The 26021-nt window shown below is 47.4% G+C and overlaps 1 protein-coding gene across 1 annotated transcript in view; it reads left to right on the top strand.

Annotated features, from left to right (window-relative positions):
• The first annotated feature begins 523 nt into the window (after window positions 1–523).
• LOC147886159 (NADH dehydrogenase [ubiquinone] 1 alpha subcomplex subunit 8-A-like) overlaps window positions 524–26021 on the top strand; it is a 57870-nt gene continuing 32372 nt past the window's right edge. Inside the window, exon 1 of the mRNA XM_087395596.1 lies at window positions 524–765. Within this exon, the coding sequence (XP_087251722.1) occupies window positions 578–765 (188 nt within the window). The 5' untranslated portion in view covers window positions 524–577. The remainder of the gene's footprint in view (window positions 766–26021) is intronic.

The following is a 26021-nucleotide window of genomic DNA, read 5'->3' on the forward strand; positions in this document are numbered from 1 at the left end:
ACATTATAGTGGGTCATTGCTCTAGCCTATAGGGTATTAGAGGAAAATGTTTAGTATGAGCTGGGGAAACAAGGTGAAAATTTCACTAGGTGTGCTAAAGGAGATGTGACAACCTCACCCTTAGATTATGACAACCCTTGGATCCCCTCTTAGGTTATCCTTCTATCACAGCATTCATTTAAAGCCCTTGCACAATTCCCATATTTGGCATGCCAAAAAAACTCGAGTTTAAGGCTCTTATTCACACTACTAGCTTTGCTTGCCTGCCAGGCAAAAATGCAGGGGCGTTTCACCACATGGGAAGGCATGCAGTCTGCCCCAACTTGGGCAACCAAGACCCCCTTCCCAAGGGCTTAGGTGGGGAGTTTCTTCGTCAAAAGCTTTGAGGTGGTGGGGCTTGAACCCACAACTTTTTGCCACATGCCCGGTGTGTAAGCACCCGTGCCCCATATTATTTAGGCTTGGGCGGGTGTAGCACCCTAGACAACCATGGTTTGTCGAGCTACCATGGTTTGATGGTTCTTCATTTCGTCTCCATTTTTCTCATCGAAGCAGAAGAAAGCAAAGGAGCAGAGCTATGGCGAGCGAGGCGATGGCAGCCGGGGCTCCCATTACCACTTCGGCCGTTCTCATGACAGCTTCCAAGCACATTGCCTCCCAATGTCGCGCTCAGCAAAAGGCCTTCCTCGATTGCAAGCGTTCCGATCCTAACCCTGAGACGTGCCTCCATCGCGGTCGAGATGTCACCGGCTGCGTGCTATCCTTGTAAGTTCCTCCTTCCTCGATCAGACGGTTTGAGGACATTGGTCTGCAGAACTTGCGCCCCCGATTTTCGACGAGGCAGGAATACTGATGCTTATGCTGTTCACTGCCGCTCCGCACTTGGACATAGTGTAGAATTGGAAGCAAATAGTTTGCGGCATTTCAACGGGGGAGAGTTGTTCTGAGAAGTTAGAATTGTCCCCGCAACTGCCGATCCCTTCCTCCTCCCACTAGCCCTTCCTTCACAACACATAGAGCCACCCGAGGAATAAAATGCAAGATTTATTTTAATAAAAGGAACGATATACAAAGCTTGAGATGCTCAGCTCAATTCTCCAGGCGTTTCACAATAGGAAATAACTGCGTTTCAGTCTACACAAGAGCGTTTGATCCCGCCTCTCAAGAAACAAAGGCGCTTGTTAACCATTGGTCGTGAACCACACCAAATGCCATACACGGCGCGCACAATTAGAAGAGTTCACTCTATAAGAGAGCAATGTGCACGTGCACGCATCCCTAATAGGGGGATTGCAAGCCCAATTCCAATCATTTTGTATTGACAACAAGCTCTCAATGAGCTTTTCCAAGTAACCATTTTCAACACTCTTATGCAGGATTGACAAGTTTTAACTCCTCATTCTATGGAGAACTAGTCAGGATGGAGTGTTTTGTTTACTTGGCCAGCACTAGAGTGTTTTATGAAGCTCTAAAATCCTCCAAAGCCATGTGGCACATTCTAAGCTGTTAGATCAACTGGCCTATTACAATATACTTAGCAGCTGGCCAAGCATTCTAGTTGCTTTGTGTGAACTGTGGGACAAGTCTTCCGCGACGGGAAGTTGGCTACAGCAAGTCCCTCTCTATTTTCAGACATGGTATCAGAGCCCCAAGGGAGACGCACAAGTGTGTGCTGCCTGGAGGTGAGAGCCTTTGCTTGAAAGGAAGGTGACGTCAACTCAAGTTCCAAAATTCGAGATTGACTTGGACATTTGAAGGTTTGCGAGAAGGAAGTTGGCCTAGATTCAGATAAGTGTGCCTTGTCAAGTAGGGATTACAGGCTGTTGTGTTGGTTGCATAGACGATAAGAGGGAGCTGAAACCCCGCCCACATATGTGACAAGAAAGGTAGGGAACTGCTGGGTAAATTGAATAGGAGGGAGGAGTTAATATGGAGGGGCAATTCCAGCTCTTGGACTGGCTGATTGCCGGTCTGTGGGGTTGGTAATCTGCCGACCAGCCTGGTTGGGTGGCCAACTCGGGCAGACAGGACTGGCTGACCTGGCTGTTCCCCCACTGGCCTATGAAAGACCTTCTATGTTAGAATTGAAGGGACTGCTGAACAGTAACCCTATGCAGCGAACGATCTCATGTCCTCATTGACCTCTCACACAAGATAGGTGCGCACACTTTTTTTTAAATGGAATTTTTTGTTGCTTTATATTACAGAGTCACTATCCCAAATTGGGATGTGCCAAAATACATCAAGAAAAGATCTCAGTATATGACAAGTATACATCAGAGTCTATGTATTGAGTTTACAGACAATCATAGAAAGATTGCTGCAAGGAGTGCCTAAAAAAAGAGAAAAAAGAAAAAGTAGGATCACCAAAGACTCTATGATTATTGTCCTTCCATAGAGTCCAGAGTGCCCAATCGCGAACCCAAATGAAGAATAAATCATACTCCTGTCTAGGTGGGTGTTGCTTTATATTATAGAGTCACTATCCTGAAATGGGATGTGCCAAAATACATCAAGAAAAGATCTCAGTATATGACAAGTATACATCAAAGTCTATGTACTGAGTTTGCAGACAATCATAGAAAGATTGCTGCAAGGAGTACCTGAAAAAAGAGAAAATAGAAAAAGTAGGATCACCAAAGACTCTATGATTCCTTAGAGTCCAGAGTGCCCAGTAGCGAACCCGAATGAAAGAACTTACTTTGCAGCAACCAAAGGAAAAGAAAGAAGGATTCCATCATCATCAATAACATCTGCAACTGAGTGGATCCCTTTCAAACTAAGGAAGTATGAATGTCTAGGTTCCTGCAAAGCCAGCGGAGGGATGAAAACCCTTGACCAATGTATGCTCTCAGCTCGTAGACAGGTGTGCACACACGCACGCACACACGCCCAGAAATCTCACTCAGAAATAACGGCAGAGAAGAGAGTATTCAACCACAAGTGTGGAAAACCTGCTCAGAATATAGCTGAACGCATCCAGTAAAAGGGTGCTGGGTAAAACAGTAATCAAGGAAGATAGACACTGCTGAGAACTACAAAAAGGATTCTGTCCTATCATGCCTTCAGTCTGTGAGGCCTTGAGGGCTTCAGTGGCTGGGAGGAGTGTACACAATAGGTGCCTTCATATAGGAAAAGAAAGTGAGAAAGCGGGGTGGGGGGGGGCATAGAGCCCCTACAAAATCAGCTGAGCCAGTCTGCAAACTGACCCACCTGTAGATTGCTGACCTGTTTCAGCCTTTTGCTGCCTCCAGTCCTTAACTCCTACTGCTCCACTGCCACCACAACTTTTTCCATATCCTTCGATTGGATTAGGACTCTTCTTGTCTCCATTTCACCACCACCACCACCTGGGGCTGATCACACATATCTCTTCTTCAATATCACCATTCCCCGCCTAGGCTCTACCACACACCCACCTACACTACCTATCACGACATACACTTTGACCACAGCCCCTCACCCATATACTCTGCACGGCTCTACACTCTACACACCTATATTGAGCACATACCCTCCTAGAGGACCGGGCAATGTTGATTAGCCGATCACCGCACGAAGTTGCTCTTCATGCCTTCCCGCACACCACACGTTCTAACCGTCCACAACCTTTAGGGTCCATGCCATGTAATAGGTGGTACGCCAAAAGAAACGAAACTTTGTTCGCCAAAACGAGTATGAATTATTGAACATTCTTTTCAGTAATAATTTCAAAGACTTTTTGCGACGGTTTCTTGAACGGCGGTTCCCCTCACTACTCACAGACACTCAAGTTTGGCACAACTACACCCGCACCCTTTATGACATCCCCAACCAGCCCACACCTGATCTCTTGCACATACCATGACCGACCTCTTGCACTCTTTTTACTAAGGGCGGTATCAAAGACGTGGTCATGAAGCTTCATAATGATTGAGCGAAGGATCATGAGGAGAGTTTGTTGCATACGAGATTGATATGCTAGTCCCTATCCTTGCAAAGCTATTTAATGAAGCAGTTTGTCTGGGTTTCCCACGCACTTGGACCCTGAACACTATCACACCTATCCACAAGGAAGGGGATCCAAGTAACTACAAGACCATTATGATTGGGCATGTCATGTCTGAGATATATGCTTCATGTCATGTTTGAGATATATGCTTCAGTGCTGGATATGGAGGTCAGTCACTATGTAGAGATGCAAGGACTCAGAGCAGATTGACATGCAGGCTTTCGATGTGACCAGGGGACCATGGATCACATCCTGACACTTAGGAGTGTCATAGAGGAGGCCAAGACATGGACACAGTGGGTATATTACTGCTTTGTGGATTTTCGCAAAGCCTTCGATATAGTACCTCGAGCAAGTCTCATTAGGCGGTTACAGGAGTTGGGATATGGGCTGGAGATAGTTTGGGCTGTTATGGCACTTTATGAGAGGGTTTCTGGCAAGGTTTGGATGGGGGGCGGATGGACAGATGAGATCGTGAGCACCATTGGGTTCAACAAGGTTGTCCACTCTTACCGACCTTGTTTGGCCTCTACATAGACGAGGTTGAGTCTTTTATGAGGATACTAGGAGGAGCTGGTTGTTCTCTAGCCGATTACTTGCTCCAGATTCTTTTGTACGCTGATGACGTGGTGCTCTTATCCTCGTCCGCTGAGGGACTCCAGAGACATCTAGATGCACTACTGGCTTGTTGCAAGTCCGGTAAAACCAACGTTATGATGTTCAACATTGCTGCATACGGAGAGCAGTTTACTTTTGACGGGGCACCAATTGAGATCTTTCATCATACACATACTTGGGGCTATGCCTTCCAGGCTTGCCCCGTCCTCTGCCAATAACTCATCTCCTTCAGATCCCTCCAGTGACCGTCCGGCTCCCAAAGGTAATTGCAATCACTGTGGCACTCCTGGCCATTATTGGCGCAATTGTCCCTACCGCAAACACAAACGAGCTGACGCACCTCTGGCCGCTGCGGCTGATGCTTCCCTTACCCCTACTCCTGCATTTGTTCACCTTGAGCTCTTGAATTCGGTCCCCCTTCCTGCAGCAGAGTCATTGGCTCTCCATAGCTCCGATGCTCGTGAATGGATTGTTGATAGTGGGGCCTCTCGGCATATGACCCCCTCCTCCTCACTGCTCCAGGATCTCACTCCTCATTCTGGTCGTGTCTGCATCGGCGATAAGCACTCTATTCTTGTTCATTCAGAGGGCTCTCTTGATATTATTCCTGATGGCAAAGGGGGTAAACACTCTTCTCGTGTTCTTTATGTTCCGTCTCTTGGCTTTCATCTCCTTTCGGTTCATCAGATTTGTCAAAACAATATGAAAGTTGAGTTTGAGCAGCCTCTGTCACCATCCGCGATCGTGCCACCGGACAGCCGGTTTGGACCGGCCATTCTACTAATGGTATCTACAAGCTTGTTGCCCTTCCCTCCCTTACAGGAACCTCTCTTGGCGACCTTTGGCATTATCGGTTTGGTCATTTACACATTGATGCTCTTCATCGTGCTTTTCGTGATCAGCTTGTCCTCGGCCTCCCTAACGTCGGCACTCGCCAAGGTCTCTGTCCCTCTTGCATATTGGGCAAACAACATCGCGAGCCGTTCGCTCATCATGCCTCTCGCCGTGCCACTGTTCCGCTTGGTCTTGTTCACCTCGACCTATGTGGCCCTATGCAGATTATGTCCCTTGGGGGAGCCTCGTACTACATGCTCCTTGTTGATGATTTCAGTCGCTACTCTTGGATCTATTTTCTTTCCCACAAGGATCTGGCTTTCAGTCGTTTCCAGACCTGGCTAGCCATGGTGGAAAAAGAATCCAATCACTCCCTCAAAATTCTTCGTGCTGATAAAGGTGGTGAATTCACCTCTCTCGAGTTTGATCGGTTCTTGAGTAGTCATGGTGTCAAACGGGAATTTGCCAACACAGGTACCCCTTCTGATAATGGTGTGGTTGAACGTAAACATCGTACCGGTGTTGAAATGGCTCGGACCATGCTCACTCACAGTCAACTCCCTCAGTCTCTTTGGGCCGAGGCCATGATGACCGCCATCCATACTCTTAACCGCTCTCCGACATCAGCAGTCCCAGGCATGACCCCTTATCAGGCTTACTATGGATCTAAGCCCGATGTTTCCCATTTTCGGGTATTTGGCTGTGATGCTTATGTTCATATTCCTAAATCTGATCGTGGAAAGCTTGATCCTAAGTCCCACAAGCTCTTGTTCGTAGGCTACAACTCCGTCTCCACTGGCTATCGCCTCTATGATCCTCGCTGCCGCATTATCTCCGTGAGCAGGGATGTTCTTTTCGACGAGCAGGTCCTTTCGACATCCTCCGACTCTCCTCCTGTTCTTGGAGATCCGTCCGATGCCCCGGAGCCCTCTCTCCCTCCACCTGCCTCGTCCCCCGGTACATCACCTCCTATTCTCTCTCCTCCGCCTCCTTCTCCGGCTCCACCCTCGTCTGCTCCTCCTTTGGAACCCTGCTCGGTACGTGTTCCGCGATGGCTCATTGATACTCTCCGCTCCTCCGGTCTTGAGGATCCCTACTCCGAACCACCCCCTGATGATGGACCTCGTCGCTCTTCTCCCACCGTCCTCTTCTGATCCCCTTCATGTCAATTATGCCCTTATGTCTCGCATCCTCGCCACTCGTGAGCCCACTACCGTTCCTCAGGCTTTGGCCCAGCCTCATTGGAAACAGGCTATGGAAGCGGAAATTCATGCTCTTCTTCGGAACCACACCTGGGACCTTGTCCCTCGTCCCTCACATCGTTCCGTCATTGGTGTCCGGTGGATTTTCAAAACAAAATACGCCTCTGATGGTTCTGTCGACAAGTATAAAGCTCGGCTGGTGGCTAAAGGCTATGCCCAACGACCCGGCATCGACTATGGAGAGACCTTTGCACCTACCGCCCGGATGAGCACCATCCGCACGATCCTCGCTCTTGCCGCCCACCATCAGTGGCCCATCTTTCAAATGGACGTCAAATCTGCATTTTTGAATGGTGATCTTCATGAAGAGGTATATGTGGATCAGCCGCCCGGCTTTATTAATTCTCGTTCTCCTTTCATGGTCTGTCGCCTTCGCAAGGCTCTCTACGGTCTCAAGCAAGCTCCTCGGGCCTGGAATCAGCGTATTGATACCTTCTTCTGCCGCCAAGGACTTCTTCGCTCTCTGGCTGATCCCAATCTTTATCTTTTTCATGAAGGACAGCTTCATACCTTCATCATTCTTTATGTGGATGATTTAATCCTCACCGGGAGTCATACCAATCATATCCTTGCCATTAAAGTTGCTCTTCAAACTGAATTTGAGATGACGGATATGGGCCTTCTCCATTTTTTCTTGGGTCTTGAGATTTGGCAGACTAAGAGGGGGTATTTTGTCTCTCAGCAACGCTATGTTCAAGAGCTCCTCGAAACTTTCCACATGGCTGACTGTCGGCCCATCACCTCTCCCATGGATCCCAACGCTAAACTCTCTGCTTCTGGGTCCACTGCTTATCCTGATGCCTCCCTCTACCGCCAGCTTGTTGGATCTCTTCTTTGGCTACTTAACACTCGACTGGATCTCGGCTTCTCTGTCGGCACCCTCAGTACTTTCATGCAAACCCCTTCGCTTTCTCATTGGCAAGCTGCTCGACGTCTCCTCCGCTATCTTCAGGGGACCTCTACTTTCGGGCTCTTTTATGCTGCCGGTGGTTCCTCTCCTTCCCCGCTCACTCTCCGAGGTTGGAGTGACTCCGATTGGGTTGGCGACCCCGATTCTCGCCGCTCTACCACGGGCTATGTTTTCTCCTTTGGCTCGGCGGCTATCTCCTGGTCCAGTAAACGCCAACCCACGGTCGCCCTACTCTTCAGCACCACTTCCGACAACGTCGCCGACATATTTACCAAATCTGTTTCTCCTCCCCTTCTCCAACGTCATACCAGCTCTCTGGGTCTTGTGCCACACCCTGGAGCTGAGAGGGGGTGTTGAGATTCAGCATCTCCAGGCGTGGCCAGCCGACCAGCCCCCATGCAGCAAGGGGGGCCAGAGGGGGTAGGCTGGCCGACCAGCTGGTCGGCCCAGTTGGCCTGACCGACCAGGCTGGTCGGTCCAGCCAAACTGGCTGACTTCCCCCCCTTGGCCTGCCCTATAAAAGGGCCTCCTTCCCTTCATTTCCTCCATCACTTCTTGCAGCTCCTCAAGGCTCCAGCATACAGCCTGCTCCTGACCATTCCCTCAGAGCCCCCTCTCAGCTGCTCAGTTGGCTGCCCACACTCCCGCAGCAGATCTTGCCTCTTCAGGGCTCTTGCCTCCCCGCTCCAGGCCTCTACAGTTCCCTTGTTCCAAGGTTCCTGCCTCTTCACCCAGGCTCCTTCAGCCTCCTCTTCTCTAGGCTCTTGCCTCCTCAGTTCAGGCTCCTCTAGCCTCTTCACTCCAGGCCCCTGCCTCTTCGTTTCAGGCTTCTCTGCTTCAGTTCAGCCTCTCCTGCAGCTCCTGTTTTCTATCTTATTCAAGATATCTTGTATCTCAGTTGCTGCCCTGGTTTAAGGGCTGATTTACAGCAGATCAGTGGTGGTACATTTTGTTATCTCTAGTGTTCTCTGTGTGGCTCTATAATTTCAGTTTGTTTGCATCTTCCGCTGCCATTTTAATAAGACAGTGCTTCCACTCACCCTTTCATGACCCGCGGACCAAGGTTCTCCTTTTCGACTCCTCGGTCCGACTTGTGGGCATGTATGGTAGCACTTGTTGGGGACTTGACCTCTCCAACATAGAGTGGACTCGAGTGGAGAGATTACAGGTTCTGCTATCACGGATGATACGTAGCAAGCCATTTGTCCGTCATCAAATCATTACGGCTGCGTTCAAGGCATCCCCACTGCAGTTAGATGCGGCATTCCAGACTATCACTTACCTCGACCTCGTGCGTGCTTATGGCTTATGTTCCACAGGGCGACGCATGCTACCTTGGTTGGCACTAGCATCGTCTAAGGGCTCACTAGGGCCCTTGCTGAGTGTTGTACTACTAAAGAAACTCAAAACTCAAAACTCAAAACTAGTGCTCAAACACAAAGAACTCGACAATCCTGAAATGATGCGAGACGTGATTGAGTGTCATCTATGATCTTGGTGCCATGGTAGTCCTCCGGTGGGATGGGAAGATATCACGTATCTCCCTCTGTGGGGTCGTCTTTTGCTGCAGTGGGGGGTGTGGTCTCTGTGATCTTTGTAACCGGTCAGCCATGTCATGAGTGACACCTCGACTCTGGCGGTCCCCTGTGAGTAGCGTTGGGATGGGATGGAGCCCCATCATGTGTGCTCTGGTCTATCTCTGTATCATGCAAGGTCTCTGTGTTTTTGACTCCACAGCTCCGCGTTGTCTCTTCCCAATGATCCACTCTGCCTTCATCTCTGCTAACTCCTCCTCCTCGACTCCACCATGTCTTGGGGATGACTCAAATGCGTAGAAGTTTGTGACATGTCGCTGTGGTTGAACTCGCATTGTCAAGTCCTGCTGTTTGATCTGTCTAAGTAGGGTCTCTCTGGTGGCTGGCTGATCTAAGTGCTACGTGAATAAGTTGGGCTTCAATACCATGTAGAAAAATAGAGACTTGCCCAAAAAAACAGTTCACACTACTTAGCACTTAACACAGATTCAATTCCAACATCTACAAAGAGAAAATACAATGTACAGAACTGTTTTTGTACTGCAACAACCAAAAAATGGTAAACCTGTAACATAGATCCACTGTAGGGTTCCAACAAACTGAAGGAACTTAAGCTGCACCCGAACAGTGCTCCACATGTGAGAAGGAGAGGCTTAGGTAGGCAGGAATAGGTAAGAATAAATTCGCAGGAGAGGCTGTGAGAGGGAACTGCTATGCAGAACTGAATAGGAGGGAGGGTTTTGTCAACGTTGCACACATTGGGGAAGCATAAACTTGAGAGAGCAGTTGAGAGAGAGAGCGACATAAGTAGAGGCTTCGAGGATCAGAATTAGAAGAGTGCAGGGACACTGAGGAATGGAGTATAGAATTACAAATGAATGCTGAGATGTCTTCGGGAGGTACTTGGCTGGCTTTCAAGGCAAGCAACGTGATGAGGGAACTCAATGTTATGTATCCTTTGTGTGCATTAATGTAGACTTCAATAGTTGGTTTGGGGCACTTTGTTGCTATGTTTTTCTTGGGTAGCAAGAGAATGGAGGGTGAAAGTAGACAAAGGGGAAGTCTTATTCTGAAGGCCATGAATACTTGTTGCTGCAAGACTTCTGTCAGGATTGTTAATGACGGCTACAAGGAGCTTGAGTTGTTGACATGGACAGGTATTCCAAAGGCTTCTTGATGGCCGAATTGCAGGATGTTGGAAGCAAGAGTAGGTGAACCTGTGGTCCTGTTGAAGCTTTATGGTGGAGATTGGAACATAATCAGATAGAAGGTCATTTATGGCATGGTTTTGGAGATTGCTAGAGAGTCTTATTGTGGAGGCCATCAGTGCCTCTGCAAGACTGGCGGGAGCTTGAGTTGTTGACATGGAAAGGTGTTTCAAAGGCTTCTGCATGGCTCAGTTGCAAGATGTTGGAGGCAAGAGTAGGTGAACCCATTGAAGCCTTTATGGTGGAGATTGAAACATCATTAGATCAGGAGAGTGTAATGTTACCAGTAGGTTAGTCAAGTATACGCTCATTTCTGGTGTGGTTTTGGAGATTGCTGGAGAGTCATCCAGGAGGTCTAGAATGATGCTTATGTGAGAGCAGGCACATGGATCTCATTACTCAAGTGTGCTTCATTGTTGGTGATGGCGCCCTAATGATGATCGGTTGAAACAGACCCTGGTGGCATGGTGCTTTGCAAGATCCAGGCTTTCCCTGTTTACGAGGGCTAGGTGAACTTGATGGAGTACAGGATTACACGAGAAATGCTGGCATGTTCGTGATCGAGGAATGTGGTGCCATGGATGGTCGGTACTACACCAATGGTACTTATATTCCAGGATGGCTTACCTTGGGAGGAACATGAGCAGTGGGTTCACATTGAGGACGCCTTTGAACTGTAACAGAGAGCTCACTGGAGCATCTGCATCAATGAGTGGGTGTGGGCCCAGAGAGTGGGTGTTGGGATCTAATGGTCACGTCCCCACCTGTGAGGCCCCCCAAATGAGGAGGACAGGGGGAGGATGACCTGCAGCAGGGTCAGGACTCAGAGAAAGGCCGCGTGGGCTGAGGATGAAGAGGCTTGAGGCTTGGGGGGCTGGATAGAGAGAAGAAAGAGGGCTGCCATGTGCGCAGCAAGTACTGCAGCTATGGCTGGCAGTATGGTCAACATGGAAGCTTACAAAGTTCAGACTGCAGGCTGACCTGAACAGGCCGACCATGGTCTGTGACAGAGTTTGGTTGGGTCCGTTCTGGCCGGCCAAAAATGGCCGACCAGATCTGCCTCCTTGCTGACCTTGTCAATAGGCCTTATGCAGCCCAAATCTGTGTGAGAAAACGGAAGCAAGAGCAAGAGTGAGCAAAATGGAGAGAGTGAGCTGAACGTAGTTCACTCCCCAAAGTGTACTGAACTGAAGTGTAGTACAATGAAAGAGATGAGGGTTTTGTCTAAGTGACAAAACCCTATCTAATCACTAATCGTAGTTAGAGATTAGACCATGGTTAAGGGGAAAAATCTCTAAGAGGGAAAAGTGCCCCTAACCCACTGCCACTGCCTAGAATATAATAATGATTCTAACACCCCCCTGTAGTGCCAATGTGGTGTACAAGGTAGTGATCAATCACCAAAAGGAGATAAGTTTAGGGCACTGCGAAATGCCTCAAACTTCTCACATGGAAGTGCTTTGGTGAAGATGTCTGCGGTGTGGCATCCAAAAAAAACAGCCGTATCATCTGCCAACTCACTATCCAATAGCCCATCCTCCTGCCTTAACGAAAGACTCAGCCCTATAGTATCAGCTTGAGCTCTAAGGTAGTAGCTCATAGCTTCAGCCACAAATAAAAAGAGAAAGAGGGCTAAAGGGCATCCCTAACGGACCGATCTGGTAATCTGAAACATTTGGCTATGGGCTGATCTGTAGAGAGCTGACACCCCTCTGATCCATGCCCTTGGGTGTTCCATCACAATGAGCTGCAAGAGTTATTAATACAAATTATTAAAAGTGTTTTTGGCTATTTCCAAACGAAATTTGAAAGCATTAGTTAACTCATCATTATGAGCAAGTTCTTGAATAGGCTCATCCATAGCCTTTTATGAGTAAAAAAAGAAGCATTCTTCATGAGTAGTTGTCATGTGTTGACACACAGATCATACTGCTCTTCCCTGCATGCAACTTCTCTTTGACATAATGATAATGAACCTCGATGTGCTTCTTGGGAGCATGAAACACAGGATTCTTTGCCACTGCTATAGCACTTTGACTATCAGTGGGAATTGGAGAAGGACCCTCCACTATGAGACGAAGATCAGCGAACAAACGTTGCAACCAAACACACTCAACTGTCGCTGTGAAAGCTGCCCTGTACTCAGCTTCACATGAGGAAGTAGCCACTGTAGATTGCTTCTTGCTCAGCCAAGAAATGCAAGCTTTGCCCAAAAAGAAACAATTACCACTAGTGGACTGCCTGGTATCATAGTCTCTAGCCCAATCTGAATCATTGTAAGTATGCATCTGCAAGTCACCCCCCCCTGGGAAACATCAAGCCAAAAGACTTTGTGCCTTGCAAATAACGGAAGATGCGTTTTACAGCCTGCCAATGTATTGTCTTTGGGCTGTGCATATATCTGCTCACCTGAGATACTGCATATTGAATATCGGGCCGTGTATTGCATAAGTAGATGAGGCATCCAATAGCCTGGCTGTAAAGTGTGACATCCATTGATTCACCTGCATCATACATAGTAAGCTTCAGCCCCGGCTCCATGGGAGTGGCTATAGGCTTACAATCATGCATGTTGAACGTATCCAAGAGCTTTTGAACATACTTGGATTGAGACATAACGATGCCACGCTTGTCTTGTATAAACTGGATCCTCAAATAAAAATTTAACATGCCTAAATCTGTCATGTCAAATTCAGCTTTCAACTCAACCTTAAAATCTGCAATTATATCCTCATTTGACCCTGTGAGCAGCATGTCATCTACACAAAGAATGATGACTAAAATATCCCCCCCCTCCTTCTTGATGTAGAGGGTTCTTTCTGTGGGACTATTATGTAACCCCTTACTTGCCAGGAATGCATCCATCTTGGCATACCATGCACATGGGGCTTGTTTCAGCCCATATAAAGCTTTGTTAAGCTTGCAAACCTGAAGTGCATTGCCAGAAAGTTCAAATCTAGGAGGTTGTTTGACATAAACCTCTTCTTGCAAGTCCCCATTAAGGAAAGCTGTTTTTATGTCCAATTGATGGACATTTCAAACAAAATTTGCAGCCATGGCAATAATTGACCGTATGGTGGTCATCCGGGATGTAGGAGCAAAAGTCTCCTCATAATCTATGCCCTTCTTTTGTGCATAGCCTATGGCAACCAGCCTTGCCTTGTACTTGTCAATGGACCCATCTGGCTTCCTTTTCACCTTGAAAACCCACTTGGTACCAATGGCATGCTTACCTGGTGGCAAATCCACAACATCCCAAGTCTGATTTTTCTCAATGGACTGCAATTCATTGTGCATGGCATGCATCCAATGCACATTATCCTTTGCTTCTTCAAAAGAGTTAGGTTCTTCCTCATCAAGAAGAGTCCCTGCATAAGCTGTCTCAACTGAAAGAGCCCCCCCCTGCGTGCTTTACTGCACTATGAGTCCTGCCAGGCAATGGGGCCTCAAGCCTTCTCTCCCTGAGAGTTTGTAGCAACCAATTCGGGACTGTTTTAGCTTCGTGTATCTCTTGAATCTCTTGTCTAACAACTTCATTCACTCCCTGTGGAGGTACAAAATCAACTGGTGGCTGAATCGGGGCATGTGGATCAGGAGGAGGTTGCTGTAAATTCTGTTTTTTAGCATGAACCTCAGCTGGGGAACCAAATGCTATAGAAAGCATCCCCTCAAAAACATCATTTGAAGAAGTTGGAATATTAAATTCAGCATGTGTATGTGCTGAATTCTCTGAAAATATAACATCTCTACTAACAAAAATCTTGCGAGAAGCAGGATTGTAGAGACGAAAGCCTTTGCTTTGTGCACTATACCCAACAAAAATGCATTTAAGTGCCTTATTTGAGAACTTGTGTCGAAACTCCACAGGCACGTGAGCATATGCAACACAACCAAAAACTCTGAAGTGATCCATTGAAGGCTTTCTCCCATGCCATGCCTCATAGGGAGTGATTGTCTTCAAAGCTTTTGTGGGAGCCCGATTCAAAACATAGTTGGCACACATCAGGCCTTCAAGCCAAAACCTGTGAGGCAACTTTTTACTGGTAAGCATGCATCTATCCATCTCCATAAGAGTGCGATTCTTCCGCTCAGCTTTGCCATTCTATTGAGGTGTTAGCCTCACTGTAAGCTGATGCGTGATGCCTTTCTCCTTCAAAAATGCCTCAAACTCATGAGACATATACTCCCCCCCCCTCGATTTGTGCGAAGTGTTTGCACCTTGAGTCTTGTCTCATTCACAACCATAGCACAAAGTGTTTGAAATGCATAAACACTTCTGATTTTGCCTTGAGACCATAAACCCAAGTGTAGTTTGTGAAGTCATCTATGAATGTAACATAATAAAGATAACCCCCAAAAGCAGGTGTCCTCATGGGATTGCAGACATCACTGTGAATAAGCTGTAATTTCCGTGTAGCTTTCACTGCACCATCCTTCTTGAAAGGAAATCTATGCATCTTGCCAAGGATGCAACCCTCACATGCATGAGGAGGAGGTGACTCTAACGGAGGCAATGCATCAAGCATATCATGCTTCTGTAGTGTCATTAAGTGGCCATAGCTCATGTGCCCATACCTAGCATGCCATAACTCCGCATTCTGCATTGCAGCAGTGGGAGTGCTTACTGAAAATGCATGATTGGATCTTTTCTCATATAAATCAAGCTGAAAAAGACCCCGATACAAAGTGCCAGACAACATCAAAGCATAGTCATTCTCTTTGTCTTTGACTGCGCACTTATCATCATCAAATACAACGTGAAATCCTCCTCTATTAAGAGAGGACACTGAAAGCAAATTCTTCTTTATGCATGGAACATAGAGAACATCTGAAATTCTGAAATCTGTGCCATGAGTGGATGTGAGAATAATGTCCCTCACTCCACACATTGAATAAGAAGAATTATTTGCACAAGTCACCTTCTTTTTAGTAGGTGGAGGATACAGAGATGCAAACAGGCTCTTAAGCGAAACAGAGCTCTCTTGTTCGAAGGAGCCTGCGTGGCTATATTTGTCTTCTGAGACTTTGAAGGAGGTTTGGATGGGGAGTAATCCGCAATCCCAAGTTTGGCTGCGCATTGGTGGAAAGCGTGCTACATTAATGTGGAGATTGGTTTTTTATTCTCACAAGATCTTTGGACAAGAAGATAGAATCTAAACGTATTCAGTGTCTCATTGGCACTGAGAGAGCATGCATCGTTTGAAGGATCATAACTGCAAGTCAAGAAAGCATAAGGATCATCATCATTAGTGGCTGTAGCATTTGAACTACCCACTGAAAAATCTGAAGTGCAAGACAGAAAGGCATAGTACAAAGTTGGCTGCAACATCTCCCCCATCATGAGGAGGTGATGCATCTGACACAGCCATACTTGAATCCATTTTCTTCTCTTTAGCTATGCGCTTCTTGCATTCACCAATATAATGACCTGGTTTCTTGCAGTAGTGACAAATGCCCTTCTTTTTCTGCTTATCTGCATCACCCTTAGCCTTATAAGAGGACTGTGCTGAATCAGCTTTATGCTGATGTGCGGGCTGATTGGCATGTTGCTTTTGTTGCCCTTTTCCCTTGGGCTTGAACTTGGAAAGCATGGCATGCTCGCTAGCCTGGGTTGCCATATTTCTGCGTGTCTGCTTCTCCTGTAACAGAAGTCTACCAACTCATGAAAAGAGAGAATTGCTGCCCTCCCTCAATGACAAATTCAGCAAGGTGTGGAAACCAAGATAGAGGAAGAGAATTCAGAGTGGTGGTAATCATCTTTGAATCCGGAATGACTTCATCAATATTCAGCAATTGCTCCCTCAAATCGTGAAGCTTTGTGAGGTGAGAATTCATGGAATCTCCCTCATCCATATGCATATGAGAAAGCTCTTGCTTTAGAAAGGAAACTCTGGCGTCATTTCTTGCTGCAAACATACTCTCTAGTATCTCCCAAGTTGCCTTTGATGTCTTGCATGACCGAATGTGAGGTATAATGAACCTCTTGACAGAGAGAGAAATCACTGAAAGAGCTTGTGCATCTCTAGAATCCCATCTTTTCTGCTTGCTGTGGGAGCTATTGGAGCGGCAACTCCAACTACTTGTGCTGCATTTTGACCTCTACCCCTGCCTCCAGCTGAAGGAGTGACAGGTGTGGCCACTGTATTTGGTCTTGCTTCATCTCCATTGACATAATCCCAAAGATGTCTGCCAACCAAGATATTACGAACCATGAAACTCCTCAAGGAGTAGTTGGTGCCATCCAACTTATCCTCCTGTGTGAGAACTTTGAACACCTCATTGGGGTTGTTCTGAGCCATTTTTACCAAATAAACTCAGAAATACAGCAAACTGAACAAGTAAAATTTCTTCCTGGGATGCAAATTGCACAAGTAAAATCTGCAAAGAAAATCTGTCCATAGTGCCAGATACTGTCACAGCCTATCAAAGGCTCAAAATGCACCACAATGCTTTGCTGAATGCCCAAAAATCTGCAAAAAGTGGCAAAAGTCTGTAAATTGACTTGTACTGAGTCTAGAAATGCTTGCAAACTTCCAAAATGCTCTTTTACCTGCAAAATTGCAACCCAAATGCAAAAGCTCCAATTTCTTGTGGGAAATTGCATACAAAAGAGGGCAAATGATCTGAAAGCCCCAAATGTTGCACAAATTGCACTCTGCTTGCAAAAGCCGCAAATTTCACTGCCAAATTGAGTGTAATTGCAAAAGCCCCAAATATCTGCCTGCTACAACGAAATGCCAAACAATGGCACAATGCACAAATGAACCTGCAAATGAACCCTGCCAAAAAAATGACGGACACCTTCACCTTGTACAAAACTGACAGTACGGATTTCGTACAATGGTACGGACATTGTACAGTCAATTCGTACGTACACCTATACGGATGTATGGACGGAGATGTACGGCGGGGCTGTACGGAAATAACAGGTTGTATGGAATGCATGGCAGTACGGAATTGTACGGTGTATGGCACTGGGCAGAAGCAGTCGTACGATTGTACGGCGCTGGTATAGACTGACAGTCGTACAAATGGCGATGTACGGGCCAGAATCTTGCAGTAGTACGGTGAGCTGTACGGTAGAACAGTACGGGAGTTGTATGGCGGAACTGCAGCAGTACGGTGGTACGGTTTGTATGGACGTTGAGCTCCGACGGGATCTGTATGGACAGAATGCGTTGCACGTGCAGGTAAGGAGCAGGTCTGTGAGCGGAGAGCTAGGCGTGGAGCAGGAGCTTGAGCAGTAGGAGCTGGGAGTAGGGAGCAGGGACCAGGTCCAGGAAGGAGAGCTGCTCTGATACCAAATGTGAGAAAAGAGAAGCAAGAGCAAGAGTGAGCAAAATGGAGAGAGTGAGCTGAACGTAGTTCACTCCCCAAAGTGTACTGAACTGAAGTGTAGTACAATGAAAGAGATGAGGGTTTTGTCTAAGTGACAAAACCCTATCTAATCACTAACGGTAGTTAGAGATTAGACCGTGGTTAGGGGGAGAAAACTCTAAGAGGGAAAAGTGCACCTAATCCACTTATTACATTACATTTTCCACTGCCTAGAATATAATAATAATTCTAACAATCTGGGCTGCTATCTGACAGCATCAGATCAGCCAAAACAGCCCTAATGTTCACTCTGTCAGCAGATAATTTCCCTTAGTCTCCTGTTTGTTCTCTACCTTATTCTACTGCCCCTATGTCCTCATAGGGGGGTCACAGGGGGTTAATGAATCCGAACGTGAGAGATCACAGGGACGTTCTGCAGCTGAACTGAACATAGAAACTGAATTGAATGGAGCAAATGATGTTGAACTAGGTGGAATTAAATGGATAGAATAGCTGAAATGCAATTAGAATGGGACACAAGTACTTCTCTTAGCAAAGGAAGGTACTTGTAGTTGAAAAGGAGAGTAGAGCATATACCTTCACCATGCCCAAGGAAGAAATCTGATACCACTTGTAATAAGAGTTCAAACAGCCAGCTAGAGAGAGAGAGAGAGAGAGAGAGAGAGAGAGAGATTAACGTCCTCAGGAGGCCTCATGGGCTTATGGGACCAAGTACAGCAACTGGAAAAGAAAAACTCATACAAGCCGCAAAGGGCTCGCTAAGGCCCTTGCTGAGTATTATGATAAGCTAAATTATATAGCTCAAAAATCTCAGAAACAAAAACTCAGTAGCCAAAACCCGGCACCGTGGTAGCTCTATGGTGGACTGCAAAGATATCCTGGATCTGCATCTGTCGGTCTGTCTCCTAATGTGGTAGATCTCCTCCAAGGAGGGCGGAGATGGTTCGGACCTCGATTGTGTGTGCTTTGGTCACTCTCTGTGTCATGCATGGACTCTACATCCCTTGCTCGGTTGTACTGTCGCCCATCTCTATTGATCCATGTTGCTTGCGTGTCTGCTAACTCCTCTTCCTCCATCCCTCTATGTCTCAGAGCCAACTCAAATGCATAGAATTTCGTGACATGTCGCTGTGATCGGTCTGCCTCAGGCCCTTAGTGTCTTGTGGTGCTGTCTGATCTGTTGTAGTAGCATCTCTTTGTGCCGTTGCATCTCGATCAGATAGATTCCAATATAGACCTGATCGTGGAAGTGGATCAGTTGAGAGAGTGGACCAAAGCCATGCCCCTTCTGAAAGAGGCATTGATACCGCCATCGGATCTCATAATAGATTGGGTAGACACATAAGGAATGCTCCTCTGTCTCAACTGTCTCCAATGTGCATAAATCTACAGATCCTATGCTCTCTAGGTATGCCTACGGCTCTCCTTGCCTCGATCCCGAGCTCATGTGACGAGACCCGCATCTAACCAATAGCAATCCTCAGTGCATGTGAGACTCCTCTACCCTCAAGGTACTGGAATTTATGGTTTTCAACCTTATGAGTGACTATCATGAGATTGAAATTGCACTATGTTGTGTTTTTAGAGGATGAGTTTGGGAATGTTCCTAGATTCATCTAGATATATATATCCCCAAGGAACTGGTGTCCACTGTCTTTGGGATGCCTTGTGGGTCTATGAGACAAAGTACAATTAAAGAGTGACTCATACAAGCCGTGTGGGTTGAGTCAAAGGGCTCGCTAAGGCCCTTGCAGATGTACTATGCTAACAATCTCAAAAACTCGAACACTCAAAACTAATGCTCCAAAAATGCCATGGTGGCTCCCTGGTGGGATGCGAAGATGTCTTATCCATTGAGTCGTCTGTTGTTGTGGTGGGAGGCGTGGTATTCGGTGGGCCATATTAAGAGTGATACGATGGCTTGGACAGTCCCCTCTGAGGTGGGCTGAGATGGGCTGAACCTCCATTGTGCGTGCTCCGGTCACCCTTTGCATCGTGAGGTGTCTCTGCATCTCTGGCTCAACTGCTCCGCGTCGTCTCTTCCCACTGATCCACTTTGCTCTAATGTCAGCTATCTCCTCGTCCTCTACTCTACTATGTCCCAGGCTGACTCAAATGCATAGGAATCTGTGACATGTCGTTATGTCCGACCAATCTTTGTCTCATGTGGCAGTGTCACCTCCTGCGGCCTGATCTGCTGCAATAGGCTCTCTTTGTGGCACCGCATCTCCATCAAATAGAGGCCAACGTAAAACCTGGTCATGAAAGTGGATTAGCTGGGAGAGTGGCCCAAAACCCTGCCCCTTCTGAATGAGACAATGGTACTGTCCTCGAATCTCATAGAAAACTGGGCAAGTACATAGGAAGTGCTCCTCTGGGTCCACCTCTGCCAGTGTGCATAACATGTACTTGGTTGCACGCCTAGTGCTCTCTAGGCATGCCTGTGGCTCTCTTGCCTTGGATCCTCAGTTAATGGGACGAGACCCTTATCAATGTGCATGGAATGCGAATGTCCTCCAGATACTGGGGTTTGATAATCACTCCATCCCTGGATCTTGGTGGGGAACTCTTGGTCCCCCCCACCCAAAAAAAAAAGGTTCGTGACATATAGAGATGGAGTAGATCCAGCCATATGATACAGTTGACCTCATCTCGTAGGATCTAGAGGGACAGGGGCATCCAAGCTAAACTAGAAGGCGGGGAGGCGGTCCACCCTGATTGGCAAACCATCCGGGTATGCATGTGTACCAAGCTGTGCTATGCCCTCCTCCGCTGCTAGTTGTTTGGATGACTATAGTGCCAACCTCTGTAGTCTCTAGTTGGGCAAGTCCCAAACCTTGTGAAGATATGTCACCGTCTGGAAGATGGCATCAATCTCGAGTGGTGTCATAGCAAACTATGCTTGTAGAATCTGATGAGAGTGTTAGAAATAACAACAGTAGAGGGTATAGACAGCGGAAGATCGATAGAATAGCCTAGGAACTCACACAGCATCCTTGAGCTATGTCTGCAGCATTTCCTCTTACTGGTTCCTCTGGATGATGGTCCAGATCCCTGCTGGTCTGCTGGTCCAAACTGCTCCCTGAAGGCTGCTGCAATGGATGACTTATGAGCCCCAAGGGCTCCCTTTTTAAAGGGGCTGGTAGCCCCCTCAAATTAGCCAATTGCACCCCCTGTCACTGACACATTTTGGCCTCAGTTCAGTACTGTTTTCTTTGGTTGGGAGTAGTCGCCCTGCTGATTTTGATCTGTTCCAGTCAGATTTCAACTGGTCTAAGCCTTTGTGTGAGGTCCCTTCAGATTGCAACTGTTATCTGTCAGTTTGGAGCCAGTCAGGGTTTCTGTGCACAGGAATCTGAATCCTGAATTTGCTGCACTTGCTGTGCAAGCTTTTCTACAAAGAATTTGGTCCTGCCTTGCCCTATTTTCTGGCACATTTTCTCTTTGCAAATCGGGGCTTTTGCTCTCTTTGTTTTTTTGCATCAGGTCCTCATGCATCAGGGGTTAATTGCAGGTTATTTCAGTTGCAGCATTGTGGAGGCATAACATATTGGCATTGAGACATTGTGCAGGGAGATGACCTCGTGTGGTTAGAATCAGGCAATTGCACTTGCCTATTTGCAGTCATTCGATCAGTCAGATTACTTGCATTCTGTACGTTTTGCCTCTGTTGCAATGGCAAACAATGACCGTTGCTCCTGAAGTCAGGACCAATTTCCCATGTGGTCATACATGATACACCATGTGTTGGTGACCAAGAATCTGTGGAAGGATATTGCAGGTTTTGAGGTGAGACCTCCGTCACAGGCACCTGCTGTTGCACTTGTCACTATGGGTGGTGGTAATGTTGTTGACTCTTCATCTTCTGTCTCTGCTGCTCCATTGCCTCTAACGCAGGAATAGTCCATATGGGATTGTAGAGATGCTCAGGCCCAGGCCTATATTGCATTGTTAGGTAAAAGGAAAATCTCATCATGTCTTGCAGGAGTGTACATGGTGCTTGGAATAAGTTAGCCTCTTTGTATCAATAATCAATGAAGCAAGGGTTGCATGTTTGCAGAAACAATTGGATGTTTTTTTTTTTGGAGAGAAGAACTAGTAATGCTTGAAAAACCAACCATACAAATTAACAGTCTGATAGACGCTGAGTCATGGGTAAAGAGAAAAGCTGGCTGTCAGAAAAACCAGCTTGTTTCCAGAGAACCCAGCTCAATACCTAGGGAATCTCTGGAATAGGGGCTAACAACCAGGGTATACAACCAGCGAATATCTCTCGTGGAAATGACATAAAAGATACCTGCATGCCAAACCTTGCAGAAATGCTCCTGCCTCTCCCTCTGGAACCTATAGTCTTGTGCTCCTAGATGGCGCGTAGGGTGTAGATGATATCTTGCCAGATGGCGATGAGGGTGACTGCTAGGGGAACCCGATGGCCTCCCATCACACATGCAGTCCTGCAGTCCTAGATGGCACACAGGGTGTAGATGATATCTTGCCAGATGGCGATGAGGATGGTTGCTAGGGGAACCCGGTATCCACACCATTAGAGACTAGTTTTCACTTCTCTTCTGAGGATAGCAGTGGTGCATGTGATGTCACTCTCTATCAACAGGCAGTTGGTTGTTTGATTTACCTATGCCATACGAGACCTGATCTACAGTATGCTGTCTCACAGTTGAGCAGATATATGCATAGCCCATCTATGCACCATTGGCATGCTGTGAAGCATGTTTTCAGATATCTTAAAGACACTCAACATTTAGGCCTTCTTTATGGGGCTGATACTTCACTTGTCATGCATGGGTTCACTGATAGTGATTGGGCTGGTTGTTCTGACACTCGTGTGTCACATAGTGGCAACTGTTTTATGCTTGGTACTTTGTGTTTCTTGGTTTAGCAAGAAGCAGAGTACAGTTGCTACTTCTAGCTGTGAAGCTGAGTACAGAGCGGCTTTTACATCTACAATGGAGTGTGTTTGGCTTCGGAAGCTACTTGTAGACTTTTGTGCATGTGAGACTGCTCCTACCGTCATCTTCACTGATAGTCAGAGTGCTTTGGCTGTCGCACGGAATCCAGTTTTCCATGCTCGCACAAAGAACATTGAGGTTCACTATCACTATGTCAGAGAGCGATTATCAGCAGGTGATATTCAGCATTTTGGAGCTGCCTCGGGCTGCATGCCGGAGTTTGGAGCCATTTGGAGCTGCTAAATTGATCTGGAGACTTCTCTTTGAGTCCTTCCTCCTCATTTGGCATCCCTTTTCCTCGGGGTGCGAGCTTCTCTCCATTGGATCTCTTTCTCTCCATTTCTACATGCTCTCCTCCTCGTGGGAGCACTTCTTTTGCTGTAATTCTCATATCCAGCCCTCATTTGCTCGCTTTTAGAGCCTGTCACTGCTGTACATCATTGGGTAATGCATTGGATTTTTCCAATTTCTGCTTCATTTGCATTTTGGAAAGGCCTGGTGTTGCCTTGGAAGGCCTTGTGTTGCCTTTGGGGATTTTTCTTCCAACAGGTACACCTTGGGACAGCAGAGTCTTTTGCAGACATAAGCTTTGAAGCTTGGGCAGATTTTTTGGCACTTGATTCTGAGAGGTTGCCTTTCTCTCATTTGCTTTGCCAGTTGGTGCATTTGCCTTGTATTTCAGCACCATGTCTGGTGGCAAAGATGATTTGTTTGGGCTGATTAGGGCCGATGATAGGCTCGATGGCACCAATTACTTCATGTGGTCATACATGATGGTCTGGTCTTTCTTGGTCAAGAGCCCGGTGCAAATGATCCTGATCAATGATAGGCATATCAGGCTGAATTTCTGCATGCACATGTCGCAAATGATCAACAGATGGAGGAAGGACAATCGCAGATGGAACATCATCCTGAGCATCGGATGGAAACAAAGGCATCAAGTTGTCAAATATGTCTAGGGCATCAACAACGGGTGGTTTATGACAGTCCAACAAAGGCATAGTGGAAGATTCATAAAAAACAACATCCCGACTGACAAAACACTTGCCCGTGCAGGGCTGATATAGCTTATTGTTAGAAATGACCCAACAGAGGGTACACACAACGGAAGACTTATAGTAATGCCCAGGAGCTCACACAGTGTGCGGTGTGGGGTGTGGAATCACAAACTTCTTTACTTATGTGCATTCAATAGATGTGCAGACTCATCAATAGACAATGAACCGGCCAGATAGAGAGATAGATCCAAAGTCCCACCAATGGTGTGGTCCTCTGATCTTACCACAAGGTCCTTCTCCTATCAGCTGGCTATCTCTAGACTCGAGTCCGCGTGCTCCACCTCGAGCGTCTGTAGACTTTCTGTCCAGTGTGTTCTTCTCCACCTTACTGCCTGTGAATCAGCCTAGGTGGGCAGCCCCTGCCAAGCTTTGTCTGCAGCACACAGGTCCCCTTGGTCCTCCTGAATGTAGGCCCCAAGATAACTGTTCCACTGCTCCAACCTGCTTGTGAATGGCTGCTCCGGAAGATGATGATCTCAGCAACCTTGTGCCCTAGAAGACAGTCTAGGTTCAGCCTCTTCTTGGAGCTAAGTCTGCAGCACTCTTTAGGTCTCCTTCACCTCCTGGGAAAAGGCCCAAGGAAGCCCTATCTGCTGCTCCTGTCTGCTCCTCCAAGGCTGCTCTGTTGGATAAGGAAATGAGGCCTGAGCCTCTCCTTTTATAGGCCCTAAGGCCTGGCAAAAATACCGACCAGTCTGCCCTGACTGGGCCGACTGGACAGACTAGGTTGGCTGGCCCAACCGATCTGGTTGGCTCAGCCCAACCAGCCCTATATAAGGGCCCTTTGCTGGCCCTTTGTTCCATGCAGGGTCCAGCTCCTTTGCTGCTGTCCTGCCACGTGCCAGCCCTGCTTGCAAGCCATAGACCTGCCCATAGACCCCCACTATACTGCGCCTTGCTGCAGCCCTTTGCCGGTGCCTTGTCCTAGCCGTACCTCTTCCGTACACTGCCCTGCAGCAGCCTGTACAGATCCGTACAGCTTTGTACCTTGCTCCGTACACATGCTGATGTCAGCGCGCCTTTCATAGGGTCCTGCTGCAGTCCACTGAGTGCCTCATGCCAGGCCTGATCCAAGACACTGTGTCCCCGCCATCTTCCTGCACATGAGCTGCTACTGATGCAACCTTTCATCCTTGGGATACCCCACCAACCATGAATGCTCCAGATCTGTCCCAGATCCACACATCCAGGTAATCTCTCTTTGGGCACATCCTGCCCTAGGTCTCCCTCCCCCACGCTCTCCTCATTTGGGGCTTACAGATGGGGAGGTGACCTTTCCAACACCTCCTCTTACCGACACATCTCGGCCCAATGCCAACACGTCGATGAAGATGCTCCAGTAACTCCTTGGTCGTAGTCCTCTGGAACCTTTCGATGTCGAAATCTTTTCCTGGCTTTTCATCCAGTGGCTCCTGCTCCACCAGGTCCGGTTCCGCTTCCGCACACCATCCTGGTACACAGGTCCATCTTTGGTAGCACCTCCTGGTACCACCTCCTTCAGTCACGTTCCCGCCTCTGAACTCGAGCAATCCAGCCATCACGATCTTCTAGTCGTCCCCCTCATAATGAGTGAACAACCTGGAGTCTTCCAGGCACCATGCTCTGAGGGTCTGTTTCACCCCGTCCTTCCTTTGGCAAGGTCTGCGACAAAAGTACATCTCCAGATAACCTGGACTGCGAACTTTAAACGCACTTGATTGAACCAGAGTCACCCTCCTTCTCGCAAGGGCACAATCCTCCAGTCGTGGAAGTCGATTCCCTAGAGCTTCTGAATCAGGGTCGTCCTTCAGCAAGGTCCCTGCCTTCAGGCTCCCACACGTGTGAGCCTCCTACTTGGGCTCTGATACCATGTTAGAAATGACCCAACAGAGGGTACACACAGTGGAAGACTTATAGTAATGCCCAGGAGCTCACACAGTGTGCGGTGTGGGGTGTGGAATCACAAACTTCTTTACTTATGTGCATTCAATAGATGTGCAGACTCATCAATAGACAATGAACCGGCCAGATAGAGAAACCACCAAAATATATATTTCCGTCCAAAACTATGGACACAATACAAGAGAGATAGATCCAAAGTCCCACCAATGGTGTGGTCCTCTGATCTTACCACAAGGTCCTTCTCCTATCAGCTGGCTATCTCTAGACTCGAGTCCGTGTGCTCCACCTCGAGCGTCTGTAGACTTTCCGTCCAGTGTGTTCTTCTCCACCTTACTGCCTGTGAATCAGCCTAGGTGGGCAGCCCTTGCCAAGCTTTGTCTGCAGCACACAGGTCCCCTTGGTCCTCCTGAATGTAGGCC

The sequence above is a fragment of the Dipteris shenzhenensis genome, chromosome 24 (assembly GCF_047967505.1).
Source record: "Dipteris shenzhenensis isolate YYH24624 ecotype China chromosome 24, Dip_SZ_1.0, whole genome shotgun sequence".
NCBI lineage: Eukaryota > Viridiplantae > Streptophyta > Polypodiopsida > Gleicheniales > Dipteridaceae > Dipteris > Dipteris shenzhenensis.